The 22,967-nt window shown below is 45.0% G+C and overlaps 1 protein-coding gene across 1 annotated transcript in view; it reads left to right on the top strand.

Moving 5' to 3' along the window:
- Ice1 (interactor of little elongation complex ELL subunit 1) overlaps window positions 1–22,967 on the top strand; it is a 50,907-nt gene that overhangs the window by 4,089 nt on the left and 23,851 nt on the right. The window contains exons 2-11 of the mRNA XM_036207012.1: window positions 6,679–6,737; window positions 7,195–7,229; window positions 9,475–9,493; window positions 10,225–10,336; window positions 12,036–12,112; window positions 12,989–13,026; window positions 14,716–14,798; window positions 16,347–16,386; window positions 16,471–16,527; window positions 22,458–22,544. Of these exons, the coding sequence (XP_036062905.1) occupies window positions 6,679–6,737; window positions 7,195–7,229; window positions 9,475–9,493; window positions 10,225–10,336; window positions 12,036–12,112; window positions 12,989–13,026; window positions 14,716–14,798; window positions 16,347–16,386; window positions 16,471–16,527; window positions 22,458–22,544 (607 nt within the window). The remainder of the gene's footprint in view (window positions 1–6,678; window positions 6,738–7,194; window positions 7,230–9,474; window positions 9,494–10,224; window positions 10,337–12,035; window positions 12,113–12,988; window positions 13,027–14,715; window positions 14,799–16,346; window positions 16,387–16,470; window positions 16,528–22,457; window positions 22,545–22,967) is intronic.

The raw sequence follows: 22,967 nt of genomic DNA, 5'->3' as shown, positions 1-22,967 counted from the left end.
AGAGTTCAGTTCCAAACAGCGTAAATGAACCCAGATTTGACAAGGAGAAAAAAAATGTTCAATTAGGAACATTGCAGTATACACTGGTGGGTGGTATCTGGATGTCTGACTCTTCACACTGACATGCACGCAGGCCTTGGGAGTAGTACAAAAGGGGCTGAGACAGATAATTTGGAAGGTTCTCCTTTCCCTCTTGGACAGTGGTTCTCAACCCTCCTAATGCTGTGACCCTTGTCCTCATGTTGTGGTGCCCCCCCCCACCATAAAGTATTTATTGCTACTTTGTAACTATAATTTTGCTACTGTTAGGAATCGTAATGTAACTATCTGTGTTTTCTGATGGTCTTAGGTGACTCCTGTAAAAAGGTTGTTTGACCCCCAGGTTGAGAATCACTGCTCTAAGATGTTACGTTTTGTGGTATTAAGTCCCCCCTCCCCATTTATTTTCTCTAAGCCAGAGTTATATGTGGTCAAAGTTGAGAGAGAAAACTGAATATCATGTTCTATTAAGACAACCTGCAGCCCTGCCTGTATCTTCTTTGCAAAAGACACCATTTTTTTTTGTTTGTTTGTTTCGTTTTGTTTTGGAGACAGGGTTTCTCTGTGTAGCTTTGAGCCTTTCCTGGATCTTGCTCTGTAGACCATGCTGTCCTCAAACTCACAAAGATCTGCCTGCCTCTGCCTCCCAAGTGCTGGGTTTTTTAATTGCTTACATTATGCACATTTTTATAATGAACCTTCTTGTCTTTAGTAAATTTATTACTTATTATTATTATTATTATTATTATTATTTTAGTTGAAGACATTTAGTCTAGATTTCTAATCTTGAGAGCTGAGGATGGTACACTCATGCTGCCCCTGTCTCTCCACAATCACTGCCCATCCTCTTAGTGTGCGGGACTTCAGTTAGTGGGGTTGAGATTGTGGCCACATGTTAATTCAGGTTAAATAGGTTAATTCAGGCCACAGGTATATGCTCTAATGTATGTTATTACTTTTGCATTCCTTCATGGTTTCTTGTTTGCCCTAGTTCATAAATATTTTAAAAGATAGTATAGTGCGGCTGGCCTAGCTGCTCTGGAATTCACTGTGGAGCTGAGGTACGTAAGCTCCTGATGCTTCCTCTACCACTTCCCAGATGCTGAGGTCACAGCCGTGCACTACATACCCTGTTTGGTGATTGGGCTTTAGTTTTAGTTGTGCTTGTTGTTATGAGAAAACACGTAGCAAACCAGTCTAAGGAGCATTTGTTTTGGTCCTGGTTGGAGGGGATACAGTTCATGGGGAACCATGGCAACAGGAGTATGAGGCATGTGCTCACACTGTGCTAGCAGTGAGGGAGCTGGGGGGGGAGTGCTAGTGCTCAGCTGGCTTGTTCCTTGTCATTCCATGTGGGACCTTAGCCCCTGGGGTGGTGCTGCTCACATTCAGAACAGGGCCGGGCAGTGGTGGTGCACACCTTGAATCCCAGCACTTGTGAGGCAGAGCCAGGCAGATCTCTGTGAGTTCCAGGCCAGCCTGATCTACAAAGTGAGTTCCAGGAAAGGCACAAAGCTACACAGAGAAACCTTGTATCGAAAAAACAAAAAAAACAAAAAGCAAAACCAAAAAAACCTAAAACCTCTCAGGAAATGCCCTCACAGGCACTCTGTAGTGTGTCTCCTAGCTAATCCATCAACTTGACCTTGAAGGTTAATAACAATATTTTTCTCTTTTCATCCTAAATGTGATATTTACTGTATGTTGGAGATTGCAGTGGACTGAACACTTAATGTGGCTGATCCTGTTTGTCTCCTGTTAACTTAGGCTTTTCAGTTCCCCACTTGAAGTAGGTGGATGGTAAGAAACTTTGTCCAATCACTCAATAAGAGGGAGTGAGAATTAGTGGTGCAGATTCACATGAATGTGGAGCTAAGGTTTGTTTGCTGTCTCTGGCATAGTACTTGACATTACAGTGTGGCATCTGGAAGCAAGGCAGGAAAGATTCCAGATGGAGTAGCAAAGAACTAGAAGGAAAATGAGAAAAAAGAGATGCATTTCTGTTGCAGAGTGATGAGGAATGCCATTTCCTGTTGCCAGCTTTGCCTAAATGCCCTTCAGGGCAGCCTGGCATAGTGGCACATACCTGCAGTCCCAGCACACCCAAGTCCAAGGTAGGATGAGCTACAGCTTCCAGACTCACCTGGGCTGCTAGGTGATGTGTACTGTCTGAGAAGCCAACCTTTAATGCTTTCGTTCTCCAGAACCTACCACCGCCTCTCCTGCTGGTCAGGGCTTGTTTCACACACCTACACTTGTGTTCTCCATCATCCTCACTCTTGGGTTCATGCTCTTGGCAGACCTGGTCACATCTTTTGGTACCTCTCTGAGCAAGGATGTCCCAGGGCAGAAGCTTGTGGAGACTTGGCAGATTTGAAAATATCTCTTATACAGAAGTTTGAATTTCTTTTTTGTAGGGCCCTGGTCTCTAGTGAGGACCTTTCAGCTTCAGGGGCTTAGAAGGTCTTTGCCCTGTCTCCACCACTGTAAAATCGTAACTATGTTCCAAGGGTGGTGTCCTGTTGGGATCCACAGGCTTCCTGCTGGATGTTGGAGGAGCCCTTTCCCTTACATAATGGAACACTGTCTCCCACGTCTGTCTGTCTTTCCAAGAGCACTTGTCACTGGGCCTGTGGGACTGTTTCCTCTGACACCAATATTCGGTGTCTGTTTCTCTCTCCCATCTCTGGGTTTGCTTTCTTTTCTGGGACCTTTTGTTGAATTCTGTGGTCAGAACTTTTGAGTCTGTAATTATGTTCTCCTGGTTATAATTTAGCTATAACTTAACTAGTATAAAATGTATTATTTTGATGTGCACAATTAGTCAATGACATCTACCAGTTGAGTGATTACCCACAGCCGCCTCCTGAAACATTCCCGCTTGCCCTCAAGGAAGCCTTTCCCAGCCAGCAGTCATCCCAGCCCCCCTCCCTGTGTTGCCTGCCAAATTCTCATCTATGGCTTTGCTTGGTGTGGACAATTTACATGGCTGGAATTAGTTCCCAGGGTGTTGCATCTAACACGGCATTCTAAGGGTTCCTGTGGTAGTTGTATCACTGGTTGATTTTCATTGCCAGTACTAGGCGGCTCAACCTTCCATCCTGTAATGGGCCTGAAGCTTTTGTTTCTGTTTGTGGTATGAGCAGCGCTGCTGTAACTGTTACTATGGACTTGCCATGGCATATGTTTTCTTCCTGAGTGTGTACCCAGGAGTGTCATGCTTTGTCCTGTGGCAACTGCTTAATGTCCTGTCATCCATGAGTGATTGGGGGCCAGTATCCTACATCCTCAGCAGCACGGGCCATTCCTTTCTGTTTTAGGTGTCCTAGTGCTTGATTTTCTGAGCGCTTTCAGTATCCCTTTAACTGTCACATGGCTTCTCCAGTGTGCCCTCATTTATGTCATTGTGCTAGTGCTGGTGAGGTTTTCTTGTCCACTTTTGTTTACTTCAGGTCTGGCTCTGGTTTCTCTTTTTCCATTCATTGGAGCTTAGGTTTGGGAATCTGGTGGTTCATTAAGAGCCTGGGGGTGGAGTATGCTGGCTTCAAACTGAGTAGGCAGGGCCTTCTGGACTGGTGTATAGTAGTATGGCTGAGTCATTTACTGATGGAGGAGTAAATGGCACCAGCACTTGGATCTTACCTCTGTCCTCCCTGGAAGATAGAGGACTGGGGTGACACATGGCCATCTTCACATTAGTTTGCTCCTTGCCCCATGCCTTAGGTCATCAGGGGTCAGCACTGGAGCATGTGTGTGTGTCGAGTAGACACCTTGGGAAGACAAGCTTGCTGCTGGATGGCAGAGGAGCACTTCCCTCAGAGTGGAAAGCTGGAGCTGGCCCCCACGGCTTGACAGAAAACTTGCAGCTGGTTCCTGCTTGGGCTGCATTCTCCTTCACCTCCAGAAGAAACAGCATGGAGCAGCCTGCTGAGACGCAGTGTGCCTGGACCAGCTGCTGTCTTGTCTCACTCTGACTCTGAGCTGACACACAGTTTGCATTCTGTCTTCTTGTTTTTCAACCCTGTTGGTTTGTGCTCTGTGTGGAGACAGTGGTTCCTGCATGGTTGTGTGCAGACAGTGGATCCCACATGATTGTGTGGAGACAGACAGTGGTTCCCACACGGTTGTGTGCAGACAGACAGTGGTTCCCACACGGTTGTGTGGAGACAGACAGTGGATCCCACATGATTGTGTGGAGACAGACAGTGGTTCCCACACGGTTGTGTGCAGACAGACAGTGGTTCCCACACGGTTGTGTGCAGACAGACAGTGGTTCCCACACGGTTGTGTGCAGACAGACAGTGGTTCCCACATGGTTGTGTGCAGACAGACAGTGGTTCCCACACGGTTGTGTGGAGACAGACAGTGGATCCCACATGATTGTGTGGAGACAGACAGTGGTTCCCACACGGTTGTGTGCAGACAGACAGTGGTTCCCACACGGTTGTGTGCAGACAGACAGTGGTTCCCACACGGTTGTGTGCAGACAGACAGTGGTTCCCACATGGTTGTGTGCAGACAGTGGTTCCTGTGTGATTTTAGGTGCTTTCAACAAAGCAATGCAAACACCAGCTGTTCCTCCTTTGTGACCCAGTGAGTCTGAGTTGGAGCTCACTAATGTTTCTGATCTATTTTAACCTGATGATATCTGCAGAGAGCTTTCTAGACAAGGTTATTCTGAGGTAGGATAGTGGTGGGGAGGTTAGCCTAGAGAACTTGAGCATACTATTGAGGAGAGGACAATGCTTCTTCAGCCATTGATACTAAGCAGACTGCTCCTCACAGCTCACGTGGGTCTAATGGAAAAGAGCGACAGGATTTGGAGTCATTTTTAACGTTGTTGGGAACACTGGACATAGAGCAGAAAACAGTAACACTCAGTAGAGTGACAGCAGCTGAGATGGGATGGGGGTTTGAACCAAACATGGTGTTGCAACCTCTGGAATTAAGGCAAAGACCTAGAAGGGTGAAATGTTACTTAATAACAGGGACATCTCACTGCCTGGACAGTCACCCAAAGTTCCTCTGTAACATTGGGGCATCCATCTTTGGCCTACAGGCCTGGAGTATCGGACAGACTTCTTTGTCAGGAAAATGAAGGACTGTCCTATCTTGTCTTGGCAAAGTTTGGTAGTCACTTTCTTTTGTGTCCTATGGGTCCAGTTTGGACAGTAACTGTCAACAATTGAGGCAAGGGCGGTTTCTTTGCCCACATGGCTAGCTTTTGCCATAAAGAAAGCAAACTCCATATGGACTTTCTTCAATGCTCATCATCTCTGAAGTAGATCAGTGAAGTCAAGAGTAGATGTAGCTCATTGTCATGAAAAGCCTTTTAGGTTATTAAACATGTTAAATGTCATATTCAGTAGGTCTTTGAAATGTTTGAAGTCCATCTATCTAAATGTATCTGTGTATGGCCTTGAAAATATTCCTAACATGACTAAGTTTGACAATTATGGATGATTAACTATTAATCTGTATTTTTTAAATTATACATTACATTTTTACATGAGCTACATAAGCACAGTATCTTAAACAAGAGTAGAAATATGCATATAGTATAACAACATTAATTTTAAATTTGTATCAATAAACTATAAAATCCTTACCAATGTAAAATATTTTGAGATCAACAGTTGTTTTTGGGCGGATTAAAGTAGATTAAAAAACCTACCTCCTTCCCCTATAATTTCTATATCATATTCCCCCTTCTTTTAGAAAGAGATCTCTGAACTTTTTTGTTTAGCCCTTTTTTGACTATGACCAGTAACAATTTGTAACTAACCACCTAAACAAAGACAAACATCCATAATCTATTTTTGGGGGGATGTGGGTGTAGTTCTCTAGACTGATTGGGGGGGGCACTGGTAATCTTTGGCGGACCCAGAGAAGATTTAGGATAATGGTTACATCTTAGCTGGAGTAGTCTGTGAGGCTAGATCATCTCAGCCAGCATCTTTGAAGCCTTTCTGGACACAGAACTCAGGAAATTGCAGCAGAGGCACTCTGAAATCTTGGATCATCTGAGCCATCTGTTCCCATTGGAGATTTTTCAGGGGGTTTTCCTCAATCAAACCTGATTTTCCTTACCTCAGAATGAATCCAGAGCCTCTCATTTCCTGTGGAAATAAGAACAGAACCTCTTTCCCAAAGTAGCATATCGTTTGACTTAATTTTTTTTTTTTTAAATGGTTTTTTGAGACAGGGTTTCTCTATGTAGCTTTGTGCCTTTCCTGGAACTCACTTGGTAGCCCAGGCTGGCCTCAAACTCACAGAGATCTGCCTGGCTCTGCCTCCCGAGTGCTGGGATTAAAGGTGTGCGCCACCACTGCCTGGCTTGACTTAAATTTTGAAGTCAAGATTTTTTTTTTTTGAATATATAGGTTGGTTTAATCTAGAAACTTTCAGAATCAAATGTATCTTAGCAGTTATCATTTGTTCATCAGTAGTCAGAAAATTTAAAGGCAACCTTGCCAGGGCCGTGACTGCAGAGGAGTCCTACAGTACATGAGGAAAATTGCCTGTTTCTGTTTATGTAGCACTGTGAACCACCTGCTTATATTTATGTTTTACAGGACAGTTACATGTAATGAAATGCCATAGAAACATAAATAGCTGACTGTAACTTTTTTCTTTCAGAACTTAAATGAATATGTTGAAGCATTAATTGCCTTGAAACAGAAAATTATTAATACGGAGTAAGTATACCTGCATGTTGGAAGACTTGCCAGTCTGTCCAACTGGCTGAAGTGTGTGGTAGTTTGGAGCCCTTCAGTGGACCCAGTGGGTTCAGAAACATTGAACCCCTTGTTTAGGGGCTCACACAGGCTTTAGTAGAAAATCATCTTTGCTAAGTTAGATTTTGGAAGCTGCTCCCTCTCTAAAAGTGTTCTGTATGCTGGTGTCAGATTTCCTCACACTATCTGTGCTACATTACAAGATTTAATTCTTTTCAATATTCTTTGGTAGTCTCATGTTTCAGACTGAAAGCTCCTAATACTTGTGGGTTGTTTAGGAATCCAGGTGATGTCAGCCTAGCATGCTTTTGTTTTGGGGACCAAAGAAGAAAGGCCATGTAGAGCGACCTGAGCCTAGCTTTCTGTGGTATACTTGTCCAGTGACACCGGAGCCTAACTTCTCTTTTCTCTGTTGCAGTAACCTGCTAACGGAATATCAGAAGAAATGCGACGATATCCTTCACTTGTTTTTCCCTTGGGGTATCAGCACCGGCTTATGTGTTATAACTCAAAAGATAGGAGCCCCCCCTTTAATAATTATCTTTCAAAAGGCAGTATCTGTTGACTTAGGGAACCCTTCTCAAACACAGACAACAACAGGTCTTTTAGTGCTGTAGCAATGGGTGTGTGATGAGGGATCCTGAATCGAGGCAGCCTAGCATCTCTCCTGTTTCTGTTGCTTGTTCTGATCTTACTATGGTCTTCAGCTTTTAATGAGTGGGTTTTCCTCCTGTATAGGGGGTGTGTGACATCAAGTGAGTGGATGCATTATTGTGGATGCAGTAGTGCTTGCTGATTGGTATCTAAATATACTAAAAATAACCAAGGTCATTGAAGTGGTTTGGGAATTGATCTTTTTCAGTCCTGTAGCAGATCCTGTTCTTGCAGATGTCGAGTCCATGGTCTGCAGTACTGAGGCCATTTATTGTGGCACCTGAGCTTGTGGGATCACAGATTATTTGAGCTTCTGTTGTAAAATCTGTGTCAGAGTGACGTTAGAGCCTAGATTTCACATTGAAATAAAAGTCACTGGAAATTCCCACAGTTTATTTATCTGCTGAAATGGAAAATACAACAGGACTTTAGGGGCAGGATCTTCCATTGAACATAGGTGCTGTCCAGAAACAGCTGTCTCAGCTGCTGATAGTAAAATAGTAACAGATGGTAGGCTCAGTATTAGCAGTGATCTTCCAGCACTGCAGAGAAACGATGGAAACTTTTTGGTAATTACGTTTGTAATCTCATGATAGATAAGTGGTCTGATTTTCTAAAAGTTTTCTATCAAAATTTAAATAAAAAATTATTTTTCTTAAAAATTATTAATTTTGTGTCTGTGGGTATGTGTTAGCATTCAGGCCTGCCCCTCAGGGTCCTGACAGGATGCATCCTCAGCTGCAGTCACTAAGAGCACCCCTGTGCACACTTGCTCTGTTTCCTTAAAAAAGGTGGGCCTTGCCCACTTCCCATCACTTTCTCTTCTTTTGCTCTCATCTCCAGGGACCAGTCTGTGCCCCTTCTCTGCTCTTTCTCTCCCTTCCCCTCCATAAACCTCCCTCGTGGGCCCTGTTGAATGGGGTGACTCCTTCCCGCCATTTTTAAAATATGAAATACTGGCCTGCTCCTAGTGGCTGCAGCTGAGGATGGGTCCTGAAGTCCTGTCAGGACCCTAAGGGCAGGCCAGTACAGATGCCTGAATGCTAACAGTATGTGCACAGGAGCACAGCACCCATGTTGGCCACCTGCTGTAGGTGCTGGGATCTGAACTGGAAACTCTGGAAGAGCAGTGTGCTTACTCTTAACCACTGAGCCACATCTCCAACCCTAGAACAGTTCCTTAAAGTAGATAAAACTTGCAGTTATTTTTTGAGATACAGAGATTTGGCTTCAGCTACAGAATCTAATAACACCCTTGGCATCACCCTCAAGTGTGTATTTGTTACAACTCAGAACTGTAACCGTCCTGCCAATAGGACGCCAGTGTCTAGGCTTAATGTAGCTTCTCCCTAATTGGATCCCTTGTGTCACCTCTTCTGAAAGACTGGAGCATGTCCACATGAGGGCACTGCCGCCACTGTGGGACTGAGGAGAACGAAAGTGCACTTGATCTTAAGAAGTGTAGTCCCACGTGGCTTTGTGGATGCCTAACTTTTGTCTGTTGGACTGTTTGAGAAATGGAAAGTTTGGAGGTTCTGTTGTAAATTATTTTCCTTCAGTTGATTAGTAGAGAAATAGATGTTTTTACTTGGGTTCTGTCTTAGTCACTATTATCATCATGGTAGGGAGCATGGTGGCATGCAGGCAGGTGCTGGAGCAGTAGCTGAGAGCTACATCCTAATCTGTCAGCAGAGAGGAGTCAGGGGAAGGGATGCTGGGCCTGGGTGAGCTTTCAACAGCCAAGCTTACCCCTAGTGACACACTTGGCCACACCTCCTAATCATTCTAATCCTCAAATAGTGCCACTCCCTGCTGACTAAGCATTCAAATATATGAGCCTGTGGGGGCCATTCTTGTTCACACCACCACAGATTCATACATTGGTAAGTAGGAATAATGTAGACTCACCACTGTTAGAGATGTGGGTATGCATATTGTGCAGCATTATGGTCCAGCCTAGGTGTACATGATTACTGTAAGACAGAATTTATCTTTAGACAAATATCAGAAGATGAAGGTTCAAGTTTTCTTTAACAAGTTTTACAGCTGCAGTTTGCAAGAAGGTGAGCTGCCTGGCTTCTGTAACTGTTGATTGCACCTGTGAATTCTTGGGTAGAGGTGGATAAATAGCAAGCCAGAGCCTGGGAGTCCTGCCTCGAATTAAACTGCTTTGGGTACTCCCCTTACAAGCAGCTTTGCCTTGTCCTATTAAATCCCTCAAAAGTATTTATTGCATAGATTTCAAATTGAACCCTCATGGTTTGCTTCAGTAACTGACCACACTGTGAGCTGAAACTGAAGTTCTATTACTTTTGCTCACACAATTACACTGTTCAATGCCATTTATCTTGTGTTGTTTATAACAAAATTTAATGATGTTTTATGCTCTGACTACAATTATCACTTAGAAATCAACATGAAGTTATAAATCAGATTGCATTTATGTTACAGTTTACATTACAATTGTATTTAGATTACTATGTTTACTTAAAAGTCAGCATGAGCTTATACATCAGATAGAGCCTCACCATATCACTTAATTGGAACAAATGGGGAGGATGAAGATTGGATGTGCCAGATGTTTGGCAGGCTGTCCTCAGACAGCTTCTCTGGTGTATTGTTGGACTGGTGTCTGATGGTACTTTTTGGTACAGTCTCATTAAAAAGTTGGTTATGCCTAAAAGATAAAAAGCAGTCTGATTGTTATTTGAGCGGGAAGAATCATTTAGAGTTAGTGTTTAATGAAGCGCTCTAGCTGTTCTGCTCAGTGATGCAGTGCTTTGTCCATTTTCAGAGAGAACAGCATGCTGCATCACCAGGTGGAGCAGATGCTTCAGAAAATCTCCCCCCTGCAGAAGTGCCAAGAGGAGCTGGAAACCCTGAGAGCAGAGCTGGAGGAGAAGAAGGTACCCAGAGCCACTTTCCTGTAGAGGGTCACTGTCGTTTAGGATTAACTCATGCACTTGCTGACTGGGGTTCAGGGACGTTTACTGTTATTGAGGATGTGAGTGCTAGAGGAAACCCTTCTGTGTCTCCTCTAGACCACCCTGCTCTGGCAGATGTGTGGCTTTACAGTGACTCCTGGGCCTCTGCACAAGTATAAAAGGGTTACGTGTAAACGCTTGTGGTTTTATATTCCCCGTAGTCATTATCTCTCCCCTTTTTTTCATTTAAAAATTTTTCTTGACTTAAGTGGAAAACAACATGTGGACATTCAGAATGAGTGGTAGGAGAGTCATTGTGTGACAGTGGTTGGGGGACTGGATTTCATTAGTAGTACAGGTCTAGCCTCAGCTCAGCACTCAGGGTCTCTTCTCTGGTAGGGTTCAAATGTCCTTTGAGGACCTTTGTTGATCTTTAGCAGTTTAATGAATGAATGGTCTTGACAGATTGTTTGGGGTTTGGGTAACTGTTCTTAGTCCAAACTGGTTTCTCGGCCGTGAGGTCCACAGAGCCACTTTTCGTCACATATCTCAAGTTGTCACAGGTCAGCGGTCATTTCCTTTACTCGAGGGAGGTGGGGCCTTGGGAAGGATGCTTCAGGTAGGAAACTGATACTTTGACCTCTCATGGGCTCTCTTCCTCAAAGTCAAGTCCTTTGAAGCAATCAGCTCAAACTGCTATAAATGCTTTTCTGTGTAAAGTTTGGTATGTCCTTTATGGGAATCCTAGGAGCACATCCTGTCCATGGAGTTTATCAGTAGAAGCCTTTAGCTAGGTGGCTGGCCTGAAAGGAGGTGGAGCTGTCTGGGTTATTAACCAGCCTGTGTGTGTCCTTTCTGGCTCTTTTCAGAGAAGATTGCTATTATCCATTATACACCTGCCTCTGTTGTGGTTTCAGTGATGTGTAGTTTTCTGGGCTTTCATGTACTGTGTGCTTATACATGTCAGCATTCCTGTTTCTCTAGGAATCTTTCTGGTTTAACTGCAGTGCAAGCGAAACAGCCAATCACGGTGTTCAGTCCTCTATTCTCTTGGTTATATAATGTCCGTAGGATGCCCTCCAGGAAGTGTGAACCTTGGAGTCAGACCTCAGTGGTAGACCCTCTTAGTCACTGGTGACACGTCTTGAGGGAATATGCCATCCTGTCAAATCCTTCGTGAAAGGGGCTTGATGAAACACATCTCTCTGAGCTCTTAAGGTTAGAGAAATGCCATGTACAGACCACAACACAGACACAGTGTCTTTGCAGTCCATAGGGTCATCATGGAGGATGAGTTCATACATTTTCCCAGTAATTTTGATTAGTAACTTGTTTTCCTTTTCCTGACAGTAATAGTGTAACACTTACTGAGCCCGATATCAGCTTGGAATCTGTTACTGTAATTGCTGAGGGGACATAGTAGCTGTTTGGTATTTAAGCCAGTGGTATATTGTGCAGATTGGAGTCGTGTAGATTTGCTTGTCTGTACTGTCAGCTCTGTCTTCTGGGCACCTAGCCTACTCCTGGAGATGCTCAGTGACATCTGGGCCTTGCTGACAGTCTGGCTGTGTACTTGGTTAGTGTTGTGCTGCCCGATGAGAATTTAGCTTATGGGGAAACAAATGAGTACCATGACCAATGGCTCCTGGGGAGATACTTATGTTTCCTGTTTTCTTGTTAGAGTTCCCTGAAGCTGTATCAGAACACTCACCAGGAATACGCTCGCGTGAAAGAGGAATGCTTGAAAAGGGACGCCCAGTAAGTGGGTTACTGGTGGTGGGGCTTCCATCTTTGAGACTAGAAGTTTGAAATACGTTGTCTTTGTTTCATTCATTGGTTGTAATTAGTTAGCTGTGCAAACTTGGGCTAATCTCTCAGTCAGTTTTCACCACTGCCACCTGGGGTCAGCACTGTTGTGACTAAGGTGGTCCTGTGCTGAAGGGCTGCACAGAGTCAGCTGTACCCGTGTGTCTAGACAGAGTCGTGGGCCTCCTGTCTTTACCAGCCTTTCATAGGCACCATCTGCTGTAGTATCTCTCGGTAGAAGGAAGGGCCTTTGTTAGCAGCCGTGAAGTAGGCTGAGCGTCTTATTAGTTACGTGGAAGTTTGGCACCTCAGCTGCGGCACTGAGAGGACACTTGTGGAGCTTTCTGAGCCTCCACTTTTGACTGGGACACAGCAGCATCTAGGAGACTTTTCTGTCCTTCCTACCTTCTCTACTCTCGGAAATCCATCTTAGAGCAGGCGAAGCCCCCACCTGCTGCTTCCCTTGCTCACTGTGCACACTCCTGAAAAGTGCCTGGTGAGTTAGATGTATGAACCAGGGAGATCATTTGGACACACCCAGAGATGACACTGTCCTGAAGGAGAGGCCTCACATGTGTTTGTGGCAAAGATTCAACAGACTCTCTTTGTGTTTCTCAAACAAAAGTCAGGTCTTTAAAAACCTGTTTTAGGAATACTGTACAGTAGATGGATTAGTGTTCTTTCTCAGGCTTTTTCTGTCATAGTTCAATTGCTGGTAATTTAGTTGACATGTGATACTAATTATGAGTGAAAAAAAATCTCTTATATGCACCATGTGTGCTGAACTATCATTTCTTCTGCATCTAACTGACAAGGTTTTGTTATCAGGAAGAAGAAGCTAGAAGCTAAGGTGAAGAAGCTGGAAGGTAAGTGCAGCTGTTGTGTGCTGGCCAGCAGAGCCATGTCATTGTACAGACCCTGGTAAGTGTGAGGCTGTGAGTGTCAGTGGGGTGTGCCGGGAAGGGAGTTATGGGCTGCTGCTCAAGTTAATCCCCTTCTCTGTGACCCTTAGCTGTAAACAGGCAACATGGAAGGAAATGCAGTGACTCAATTTTGAAAGTTGGATCTTGTAGCTATTTTTGTTCCTTTCATTCCCAGTTGAAGCTGGTAGTTACTAGAGAAGGTGCCACTTCGTGTGTCGTCTTAGTCAGGGTTTCCATTGCTGTGAGGAACGAGAGGGCCAAAGCGCCTGGAGCAGGGAAGGGTGGTTTGACTTGTCTATCAAAATCCGTTGTGAAAAGCCAAGACAGGAACCTGGAGGCAGGCGCTGTGCAGAGGCCACAGAAGGGTGCTGCCTTCTGGCTTGCTCTCTGATAGAACCCAGGACCACAGACCCTGGGGTAGCACCGCCCACAATGGGCTAGGCCCTCCTGCTCAATCACTAATTAAGAAAATGCCTCACAGGTTTGCCTACAGCCTGAACTATGGGGGCATTTCTTCAGTTGAAGTTCCCTCACTTCAAATGACTATAGCCTGTGCCAAGTTGATGGCAAGGAACTACCATACATTGATAGTTCTGGCCCGCGCGCGCACACATGCGCACGCGTGCGCACACACACTTCTATGAAATGCCCCATCCTGGCCCTCCCTCACACCCCACTTACGTGCTTCTTGTTTCCAAGTAACCAGAATACAGAAGGGCATAAGCACTGGAATCTGTTATGTTCTTACATCTTAGCTAATTGTGCTTTCAAAAGTTGGCTAGGAATGGAATGTCCATTTTGTTTGCAGTTACTCAGGGATGGAATCAGGTATAGGCAATGGCTGTGCTGTCACGCTCTGCCTATGTGGACTTCAACATCCCAGTGGTTGTACTCTGCTTCTGAATGAGGTGTTTCCATGGAAAGTGTGAACTTAGGAGCTCACATTTAGTTGCGTGGGGACAGTTAGAGCAAAAATGGATGATAAGTTCTTGTCCTCAGTTTAGATATCAGTTCTATAGATGGTTGGATAATATCATCTCATGAATGCTGACAGGTCCTAAGCATATGGTTTTGCTCTCAGCTTGTCCTCTCGTATGTGGGATAAGTGGAATGCCCAAGAGGCTGTGTGCAACTTTGAGAAGAGACCTGTGAAGTCAAATGTGGCCTTTATTTTTATTGTAAAAAAATAATTTTCCCTAGAAATTGATAGGACATAATAAAAGTGTTGAGCACAAACTCAGTGAGAAAAGAAGTGTTGCTGGTGTCTTGTAGAACTTTGCTTTCCTTTGTATTTGTGTGTGTGCACGTCTTTGTGATGTCAGCTCTGGCTAGATTCTTGCTGGTGTGTGCATCATTTGGCTTTTGAACCAAAAAGGAATGAATGATTGGCTCACAGTCTAGGGTCTGCACGCTGTCCTAGCCAGAGTATTGCATGGAAAGATTTGGAGTTGCTGTATCAGGGGTAGGAAGGATCTTCATAACCTTAGTCAGTTCTCTAGCTTCATGAGAAGGCAGTAACTATCTGTGACATGTGTCCAGTTTTTGGAGAGGGAAAAGCTGGCATGGATCACACAGGACCGGGCTACTAACTCTCCCCTTTTTCTATTGCTTTGCTGTACCTATTACACATAGAGGCTGCTGTCAAATATACTCAGGACTTCAAGCAATTGAGAAACGAAAAGAAAATACTTGAAAAGGAATTTAAGAAGACACAGGTACTGGGTAAAATGATGCACACACATTACATCTCTGACTCACGGCTCTGTGGACACAGGTACTGGTAAAAGATGCACACACTTTACGTCCTGACTTGGGGCTTCTGTGGACACAGGTACTGGGTAAAGATGCACACACTTTACTTCCTGACTTGGGGCTTCTGTGGACACAGGTACTGGGTAAAGATGCACACACTTTACTTCCTGACTTGGGGCTTCTGTGGACACAGGTCTTGGGTAAAAGATGCACACACTTTACTTCCTCAGCTTAGGGTTTCTGTGGACACAGGTACTGTGTAAAAGATGCACACAATTTACTTCCTGACTTGGGGCTTCTGTGGACACAGGTACTGGGTAAAAGATGCACACACTTCACTTCCTGACTTGGGGCTTCTGTGGACACAGGTACTGGGTAAAGATGCACACACTTTACTTCCTCAGCTTAGGGTTTCTGTGGACACAGGTACTGGTAAAAGATGCACACACTTTACTTCCTGACTTGGGGCTTCTGTGGACACAGGTACTGGGTAAAGATGCACACACTTTACTTCCTCAGTTTAGGGTTTCTGTGGACACAAGTACTGGTAAAAGATGCACACACTTTACTTCCTGACTTGGGGCTTCTGTGGACACAGGTACTGGGTAAAAGATGCACACACTTTACTTCCTCAGCTTAGGGTTTCTGTGGACACAGGTACTGGGTAAAAGATGCACACACTTTACTTCCTGACTTGGGGCTTCTGTGGACACAGGTACTGGGTAAAAGATGCACACACTTCACTTCCTCAGCTTAGGGTTTCTGTGGACACAGGTACTGGTAAAAGATGCACACACTTCACTTCCTGACTTGGGGCTTCTGTGGACACAGGTACTGGGTAAAGATGCACACACTTCACTTCCTGACTTGGGGCTTCTGTGGACACAGGTACTGGGTAAAGATGCACACACTTCACTTCCTGACTTGGTGCTTCTGTGGACACAGGTACTGGGTAAAGATGCACACACTTCACTTCCTGACTTGGTGCTTCTGTGGACACAGGTACTGGGTAAAGACGCACACACTTTACTTCCTGACTTGGGGCTTCTGTGGACACAGGTACTGGTAAAAGATGCACACACTTTACTTCCTCAGCTTAGGGTTTCTGTGGACACAGGTACTGGGTAAAGATGCACACACTTCACTTCCTGACTTGGGGCTTCTGTGGACACAGGTACTGGGTAAAGATGCACACACTTCACTTCCTGACTTGGGGCTTCTGTGAACACAGGTACTGGGTAAAGACGCACACACTTTACTTCCTGACTTGGGGCTTCTGTGGACACAGGTACTGGGTAAAGATGCACACACTTCACTTCCTGACTTGGGGCTTCTGTGGACACAGGTACTGGGTAAAGATGCACACACTTCACTTCCTCAGCTTGGGGCTTCTGTGGCACCCAGGCTGTGGCTGCAGTCACTCTCTATTGCCCTGCACCCATCTGACCTTACTCCACAGTGTTTGCTTTGTACAGCATAAGCACTCTTGGTATTTCTCTCCCCCAACACAGGAAAGGTTTGATGAATTTTCCAAACAGAAAAATGAGAAGGGTGAGTATTCAGTTAATGCTTACTTGGAGAGCCAGTTTTAATGTGCAGTGTTTATTTTAAACTCTCCTCCTTATGTGTTTTTAGAGTTGAAACACATTGGAACACAGATCTCAAGTGACTCTCATGGAAGCATAGATAAAAGTGAGTGTCCTAACAGTGTGCTTGGTTTTATGCATTGTCTACTGTGGTTGGTAGGCACATGTACCTCTTAACCTAACTGCAAAAATACTGCCTTGTAGATACGTTGTTAGAACAAGTTTTGTTATTTTGGACGGCTATTAGTTAATTTGCATATATCTACATTTACTTATCAATATACATAAAGACAACTAATTTTGTAAAATATATGAATGGAAGAATCAAGGAGACATTGGGAAAGGAAAAGTCCTTATATCATAGAAACAAATAGGTTTCTGTCTAGATTACAGCCTATCAGATTAATTCATTAAGCATCCTGGGTGCCAGAGCAGTGTGAAGCAGGAGGACTGGAGTCAGTCTCTGCAGTGTGTTTTCTAGGGAAAAGACGAGGAGGAGCCATATTTGAGAAGTCAAACACTTCTGGTTACAGAGCACAGCAAGGCCAATGGGCATGCTTGCTTCCATCAGCAGGCATGGGAAGGCCTGGGCCGCAGGTGAAGGGTAGGACTTGGCATTGAGACACTTTATGGATTGTTTGACCCTTGGCTGCTTTCCTCCTCTTTCTGGTATGTTTTAAAAATGGAGATAGGAATTTGAATTTCTGTTTAATCTTGGAAGGTTTTTTTGAAAATAAAATGCTATGGTAGCAGATGAAGGTATTTTAGTTTCACAAAGACTTGGCTTTAGTCAAAGTCAAAACTGAGAAGTGACACCAGGTACATAGTATCTCAATAAGTTCCCCCTTTCTCCTTGTGTTTGCTTGTTTAATTCAGAAAATAAGTTCAGGTTTTTCCTAGCTTAGGGTTTGGCTGGCAGTTGCTGATGTGGATGGTCTTAGATTTGCCTCTCAGGTGCTGAGGTGGTATAGGAGCCCATTTTCAGGTTTCCTAGTGGCAGGTTTACCCAGCAGGTCCACATAGAGGATAATTAGGACCATGGGCCTGAGTGCATATGTCTGAGATGGTCTACACTTGGCTGTGCTGGGGGAGGAGGTCTTTTGCTCCACCCCTTGGCATCTCTATAAATACCCTAGGGCAGAGACAGTTGGGGCCTGTTGGAATAGGTTCCAGGCCCTCTCGAGGCTATCCTGTATTTTCTATCTGTTTATCTCCACACTCTTAAGTCCTTCTATCTAATGTTTCCTGCTGCTCCTACTCAAGAGCACACTAGAGAAATGTGGGGGTGGTGGGTAGCCCCCCCCCCCATGTGGGTGGTCTTGTGTTTGGCTGTCAGGTACTGATGTGGATGGTCCATGGAGTACTCATGCTGAAAAGTGGGTCTTAGCAGGTTTTGCTGAGGTCTTACTGGCTCATCTTCCAGTCAGTGGTCTGCCGTAGAGGTTGTCTTTCCTGCTGCAGTCTGTGTGCAGCCTTCCTGCTGAGAACAACCCCAACCCTCCTGTCATCTTCTCTGTCATTATGTCCTGAAGAGTTTTAACACCAAAGAGCTCGTTACTGTCCCAAGTCATTTTATGTTGTGTTTTATCTTCCTTGTTGATGAGCACAGGAATATTGTCTATTGTACATTTTTCTTTTTCAAGTAAAGTCAGCTGTGCACCTGGATGCATTGACTTCATAATTCTTAACTGATCCCTTAGGGATTTTCCCTATTACTGCTTGGCTTTGGGAAGAAATTGACCAGTTTGTCACGGAAGAGTGTTAGATGGGATTTCCTTCACAGAAGGCTGGCCAAGGCTGCTTTGTCTTCCTGCTAAATCCCAGCAAACAGAGACTCGATTAAATGGAGACAAGTAGCTGTGTCTGCGAGCCCAGCTGATGCTGTAATTCAGCACGTGGGATGTCCTGGGGAGAGAGAGCATCTTGAATCTGAAGCCACCTTGGCTGCATAGTGATACACTGTCTCCAAAACTAGAAGTAGCTCTCCTGGACACTTTAGGTCAGTGGTTCTCAACCCTTGGCACCCTTTCACAGGGGTCACCTAAGACCATCGGAAAACACAGATAGTTACATCATGAGTCACAACAGTGGCAAAATCAAAATTGTGCACTAGCGATGAAATTAATGTTTTGATTGGAGTCACCACCACATGAGGAACTGTATTAAAGGGTCAGAGCATTAGGAAGGTTGAAAACACTGCTCTGGATGTTTAATATCAGTAGAAGAAAAGTGAGTGTAGAGGATGGCAAGCTGATGGTCACCATAGCAGAGAAAAGCAGGGTTTCAACAGTCACTTTTCCAGATCCGGGGCAGAGCATTAATGTTCTGCACATAACTGATTAAAGGAAACAGTAGACCAGCCTTCTAATTTTAGAAATCATTGCTTGAGTTTTTTCAGACACTGTTCCCAAGTGTAGTTTATTAAAGTATGACCTATGAATGAGAGTTGTCAGAGATGGAATAACTGGGTAGTTAATGGCTGCTTTGAGGGCTGTCCCCTTCCCCCGCCCATACGATGCTATACATGCTGTACAAACTCATAAACGGGCCCACTCACCAGACCTCCCGTGGGGTTTATGAAAAGACAACCTGCAGTGATTGACAGGTAGTAGACTCGGAGTGTAGGGGAAGGAAGCAGACTTTGCCATCAGTGTTTGCCTAAACCTTTCACTAAACCTTTGAAAACTAGAATTGGCAAGAAAAAGCCATCAGAATCTAGAAGATTGAAGAATAGTGTAAATTCGTAAATGTTCCAGACCTGCTCATATTCTTGAGCATGTTCAGGAACATGCCCACAGCCACTGGCATCACATGTGGTGTGAGAGCTAAAACACCAGCCACATAGATGAGTATGGGCTGGACTGATGGGTTCATTTCCTGACCCAGGAGATGAAGTGTAGGGTCTCTGAGAATGTAGTCAAAGATGGCAGAGAAACAAATGCCCTGAGTCTCGGCATTCATCTGTTAGAACGTTTTGTAGTCAGGATGGAGTCATAAGGAAGAAAAGGAAAGTCCCTGAGCAGAAAGCACAGGTAGTGTGTTTGTTTGTTTGTTTGTTTTGTTGTTGTTTTGTTTTGTTTGTTTCGTTTTTTTTGTGTGTGTGTATGTTTTGACACCACAAAGGTAAAGCAGGACTCTTAGGCTGATATGACACATGCCTCAGATCAAATGAAGCAGAGAGTTGATTATGTGGGACTGACTTAAGATAGGCTCAGCAGTGCCTGCATGAAAGTGGTAAGGGCAATAGTGAGTCCAGTCTTCAGAACAATTCCATGTGGATTAAAGGTACTGCCCATTAAGAAAGTACTGCTGCTGTGTACCCAAGAACATGGAACAATGCCAGACAAACCTCTTGGGGATTCCTGAGGAAATGAGTCTTCGTGGGGAACTTACCGGTTTATCTTTGAAAGAAGGAGGTGTGAGAGGCTGGAGAAGCACCTGTCAGAATGACCATTTATGTACACCATATACTCAGAGTTCTTTAGATCATTGTTCAAAACTTCGTAAAGGTTGGCTAATACAACTAGAAATGTAAATGTGATGTTGATAAAAATTCCCTCCCTAAGTCAGTGAAGCGGAAAAACCATGCTGCTTGCAGTGGAGGGCCTTTGGAACTGGCTCTCGGTGGTGAAGACAGCAACCCCACTGTGAAAAGGATTGAGAACAGGAAAGCCTGTGTTGGTACAGGCTCTGCAGCCATGGCAGAGGTCAGTTCCCAGTGTTGTGCAGCTGTGGAAAGTAGAGGACAGATCGATTTCCAGGACATCATTTTTCTGCCCCAGGATCTCCAGAAGTCTTACTTGGAAATGGGCTTAGAGCTGATAAGAGTGTGAAGTTGTGTCAAATATCACGCAAGCATGCAGTGCACTTTATTGACCCAGCTGAAGATGAGCAGAGTAAGAGCTGCCCTTTTCCAAATGGCAGGCGAACGCTCTGGCGTCTAGAGAAAGACCTAGGGCAGTGCACAGCATCCATAGGAGAACGAGGGTGGAGCACCCTAAACATTTCTAACCGTCGCTTCAGCTCCGCGGGTCTTGAAGAGTGAAAGCTGTCTGAGCAGCAGACTCCTTACGGAGAACTGAGCCAGACCTCCTTCTAGCCACACTCTGGCTCGCTCATCAAGACTTGAGAAGATGCTCTTGATCTGAGAGTGGCAGTGGAGTGTCAAAGTCAGAAACAGCTGTGAGTACCTTAGGTTGTGATAAAAGAAGATAAAAGAAGAAATGCTTCAGAGATGAAACAGACGAGCAAAGTCACAACTAAGTCATCCAGCTGTACTGAAGAGTTTTCTCTGCTTGTTGGGAAGGCTAGCCTGGGGACATCCGTGAGAAGGCATGTGTGCTCCATGTTTTCTGACTGTCCTCCAGGAGGATGGAAAAGGGTTTTGTTTCTTTGCTTTTAGGGGTCCTTGTTTGCTGTTTTGGGTATGTGTACTGAGCAGAGATCTGGTCAGGTAAACAAAGGGAGGACGATGTTTGGAAGCAGGCTCTGGGGTAGGTTAATCATAATTCAGATAAGCTGCTCAGCCATAGGGGTTGGAACTCGGACTTCTGGAGTCTCTGGTGATAACTGGGTTGACTTGGAATAGGAAAGGCAGGGGCAGCTGTTCTGGCCGCCCTCTCCACCCAGTCTCCTGTTAACTTAAGCAGCCCTTTCCCGACTCTTCCCGGGCCTCTACCTTCCCTTCTGCCTCTTCTACGATGTCTCTCCTGTCTCTCCTGTCCCTCACAAATTCAGGGGATGCCATCCAGGGCCTTCCCCGAGCTGGAGAAGATGTGAGCGAGGGCTCTCCCAGTGCTACTCTTCTGGTACCAAATCCAACAGGTGCCAGGTTGTTTATAGCTGGGGCAACTTCCTGTGTCCTGGGCTGTCCCATGCATGTATCACTCCTTCTAAGTTTTTCAAGCAATTCCAAGTATCGCTGAGACTCCGCTGTGTATTCTTCTAATGCTGATTCCACAGAGGTTCTAAGTGGGGCAGAGTCACTGTCGCTGGAATCTGTGAACTCTCCAAAGTAGGATTCCTTCAAGTGACACAAAGCACATCGTCATACAGACGCTCAGTAGACCTACCCTGCCACAACAACTGAACACATTCAAAAGAGGCGGTGTGACCTCATTCTGTGGTGACCCCCCAACCATAAAATTATTTTCATTGCTACTTCATAACTGTAATCTTGCTACTGTTAGGAAGTCATGTAAATATCTGTGTTTTCCGCTGGTCTTAGGTGACGCCTACCCTCACCTCCTTGAAAGGGCTGTTAACCGCCCCAAAAGAGTTGGGCACAGGTTGAGAACCGCTGTTCTAAAGGAAGGACTCCGGAGACCCAGCCCGTTGGTTATTAAAGGCATTTCTTTATTCACGTGTGCTTTTGTTCCAGCGTGCTATGAGATGGGTACAACAGTAGCAAAGCATCCCTCAGTTACATGAGTACATCACCAGATAACCTTGCAGCACCACCCAGAGGACTGAGGGACTGTACAAAATCCATGGGTGTGAGGTGGGGTCGGGGGTCACAGGGCAGAGTGCCTGCAGAGGACACCACAGCAGCAGCGAGGAGGACACGCTTGCACAGGGTGGGAAAGAGATACAGAATCAGTGACTCAAGCTGAGAGGCCCGGGGAGTGTGAAGAAGGGGCTGATGGGAAGCATGGGGAGAGTACAGTATCGGGATAAAGTTCCTGTAACTCATTAAATACAGAAATTCCAAAAATACCAATCAGGTAAAACTGTCCATGAAAATATAAACACAAAGGGCTTGAGGTGAAGCATGGATTAAAATAAATATAACCTACAGTGATTAAATTTCAACATGAAGCAATTTTGAGGCCAAACAAGCTAAGTTCCTAAATTAAGCCCTCACAAGCAAACCTATGCCCAGCCATCAGTTTTTAGCCAAAGCATTGCCTGACTTTCTGTTGACAATGAACTGATGTGCGTATGATTATAGTGGGAAGGCTGGGTGCTGCTCCTGAGTAGATAAGGAGTCCTGGCTTCACAGGACTGTGACTGACCTCGATGCTTTGCTGTTCCCAGGGAAGGTGAAAGTTCTCCTGAAAGAGCTGTGGCTCTGTGTGAATACTGCTCACAGGCTATCTGGGGAGAGCAGCAGGCGCATCCCAGGTGAGAGATCCCACATTGGCTCCTCACACATGAGTGTGACAGCGTTTGCCGTGGCAGTCTCGGGTGTATAGCCGAGAGTGGGTACTTGAAACTGTGTGAAGCAGTGTGACTCTAATCCCAGCAGATTCAGTCGGCTTTGGATAGCAGCTCTTAAAGAGCTCTGGGAGGGGACGCTTAGGCATGTTTGGCCTTGTATGTGGAAGACCAAGGAGTCCTCCTGTGCTACAAAGTAGCTTCTTTGAAGTTACTTTTATTTTTACACAAGAATGTTAAGCAGTGTGAAAACTACCTTAGAACTCTTTCCCAACCCCGTTAACTATGGGGTTCATGAAAATTGCACATTTTCCCACTTACACAGGATCCAGTCCCAGACTCCATTTCCCATTTCTGCTCAGGACTCTGTGCTGGAGACTGGTAACAGGT

The sequence above is a fragment of the Onychomys torridus genome, chromosome 15, assembly GCF_903995425.1.
Source record: "Onychomys torridus chromosome 15, mOncTor1.1, whole genome shotgun sequence".
Taxonomy (NCBI): domain Eukaryota; kingdom Metazoa; phylum Chordata; class Mammalia; order Rodentia; family Cricetidae; genus Onychomys; species Onychomys torridus.
The sequence above is the reverse complement of the archived record's forward strand: the minus strand, read 5'-3'. Positions and strand labels throughout refer to the sequence as shown.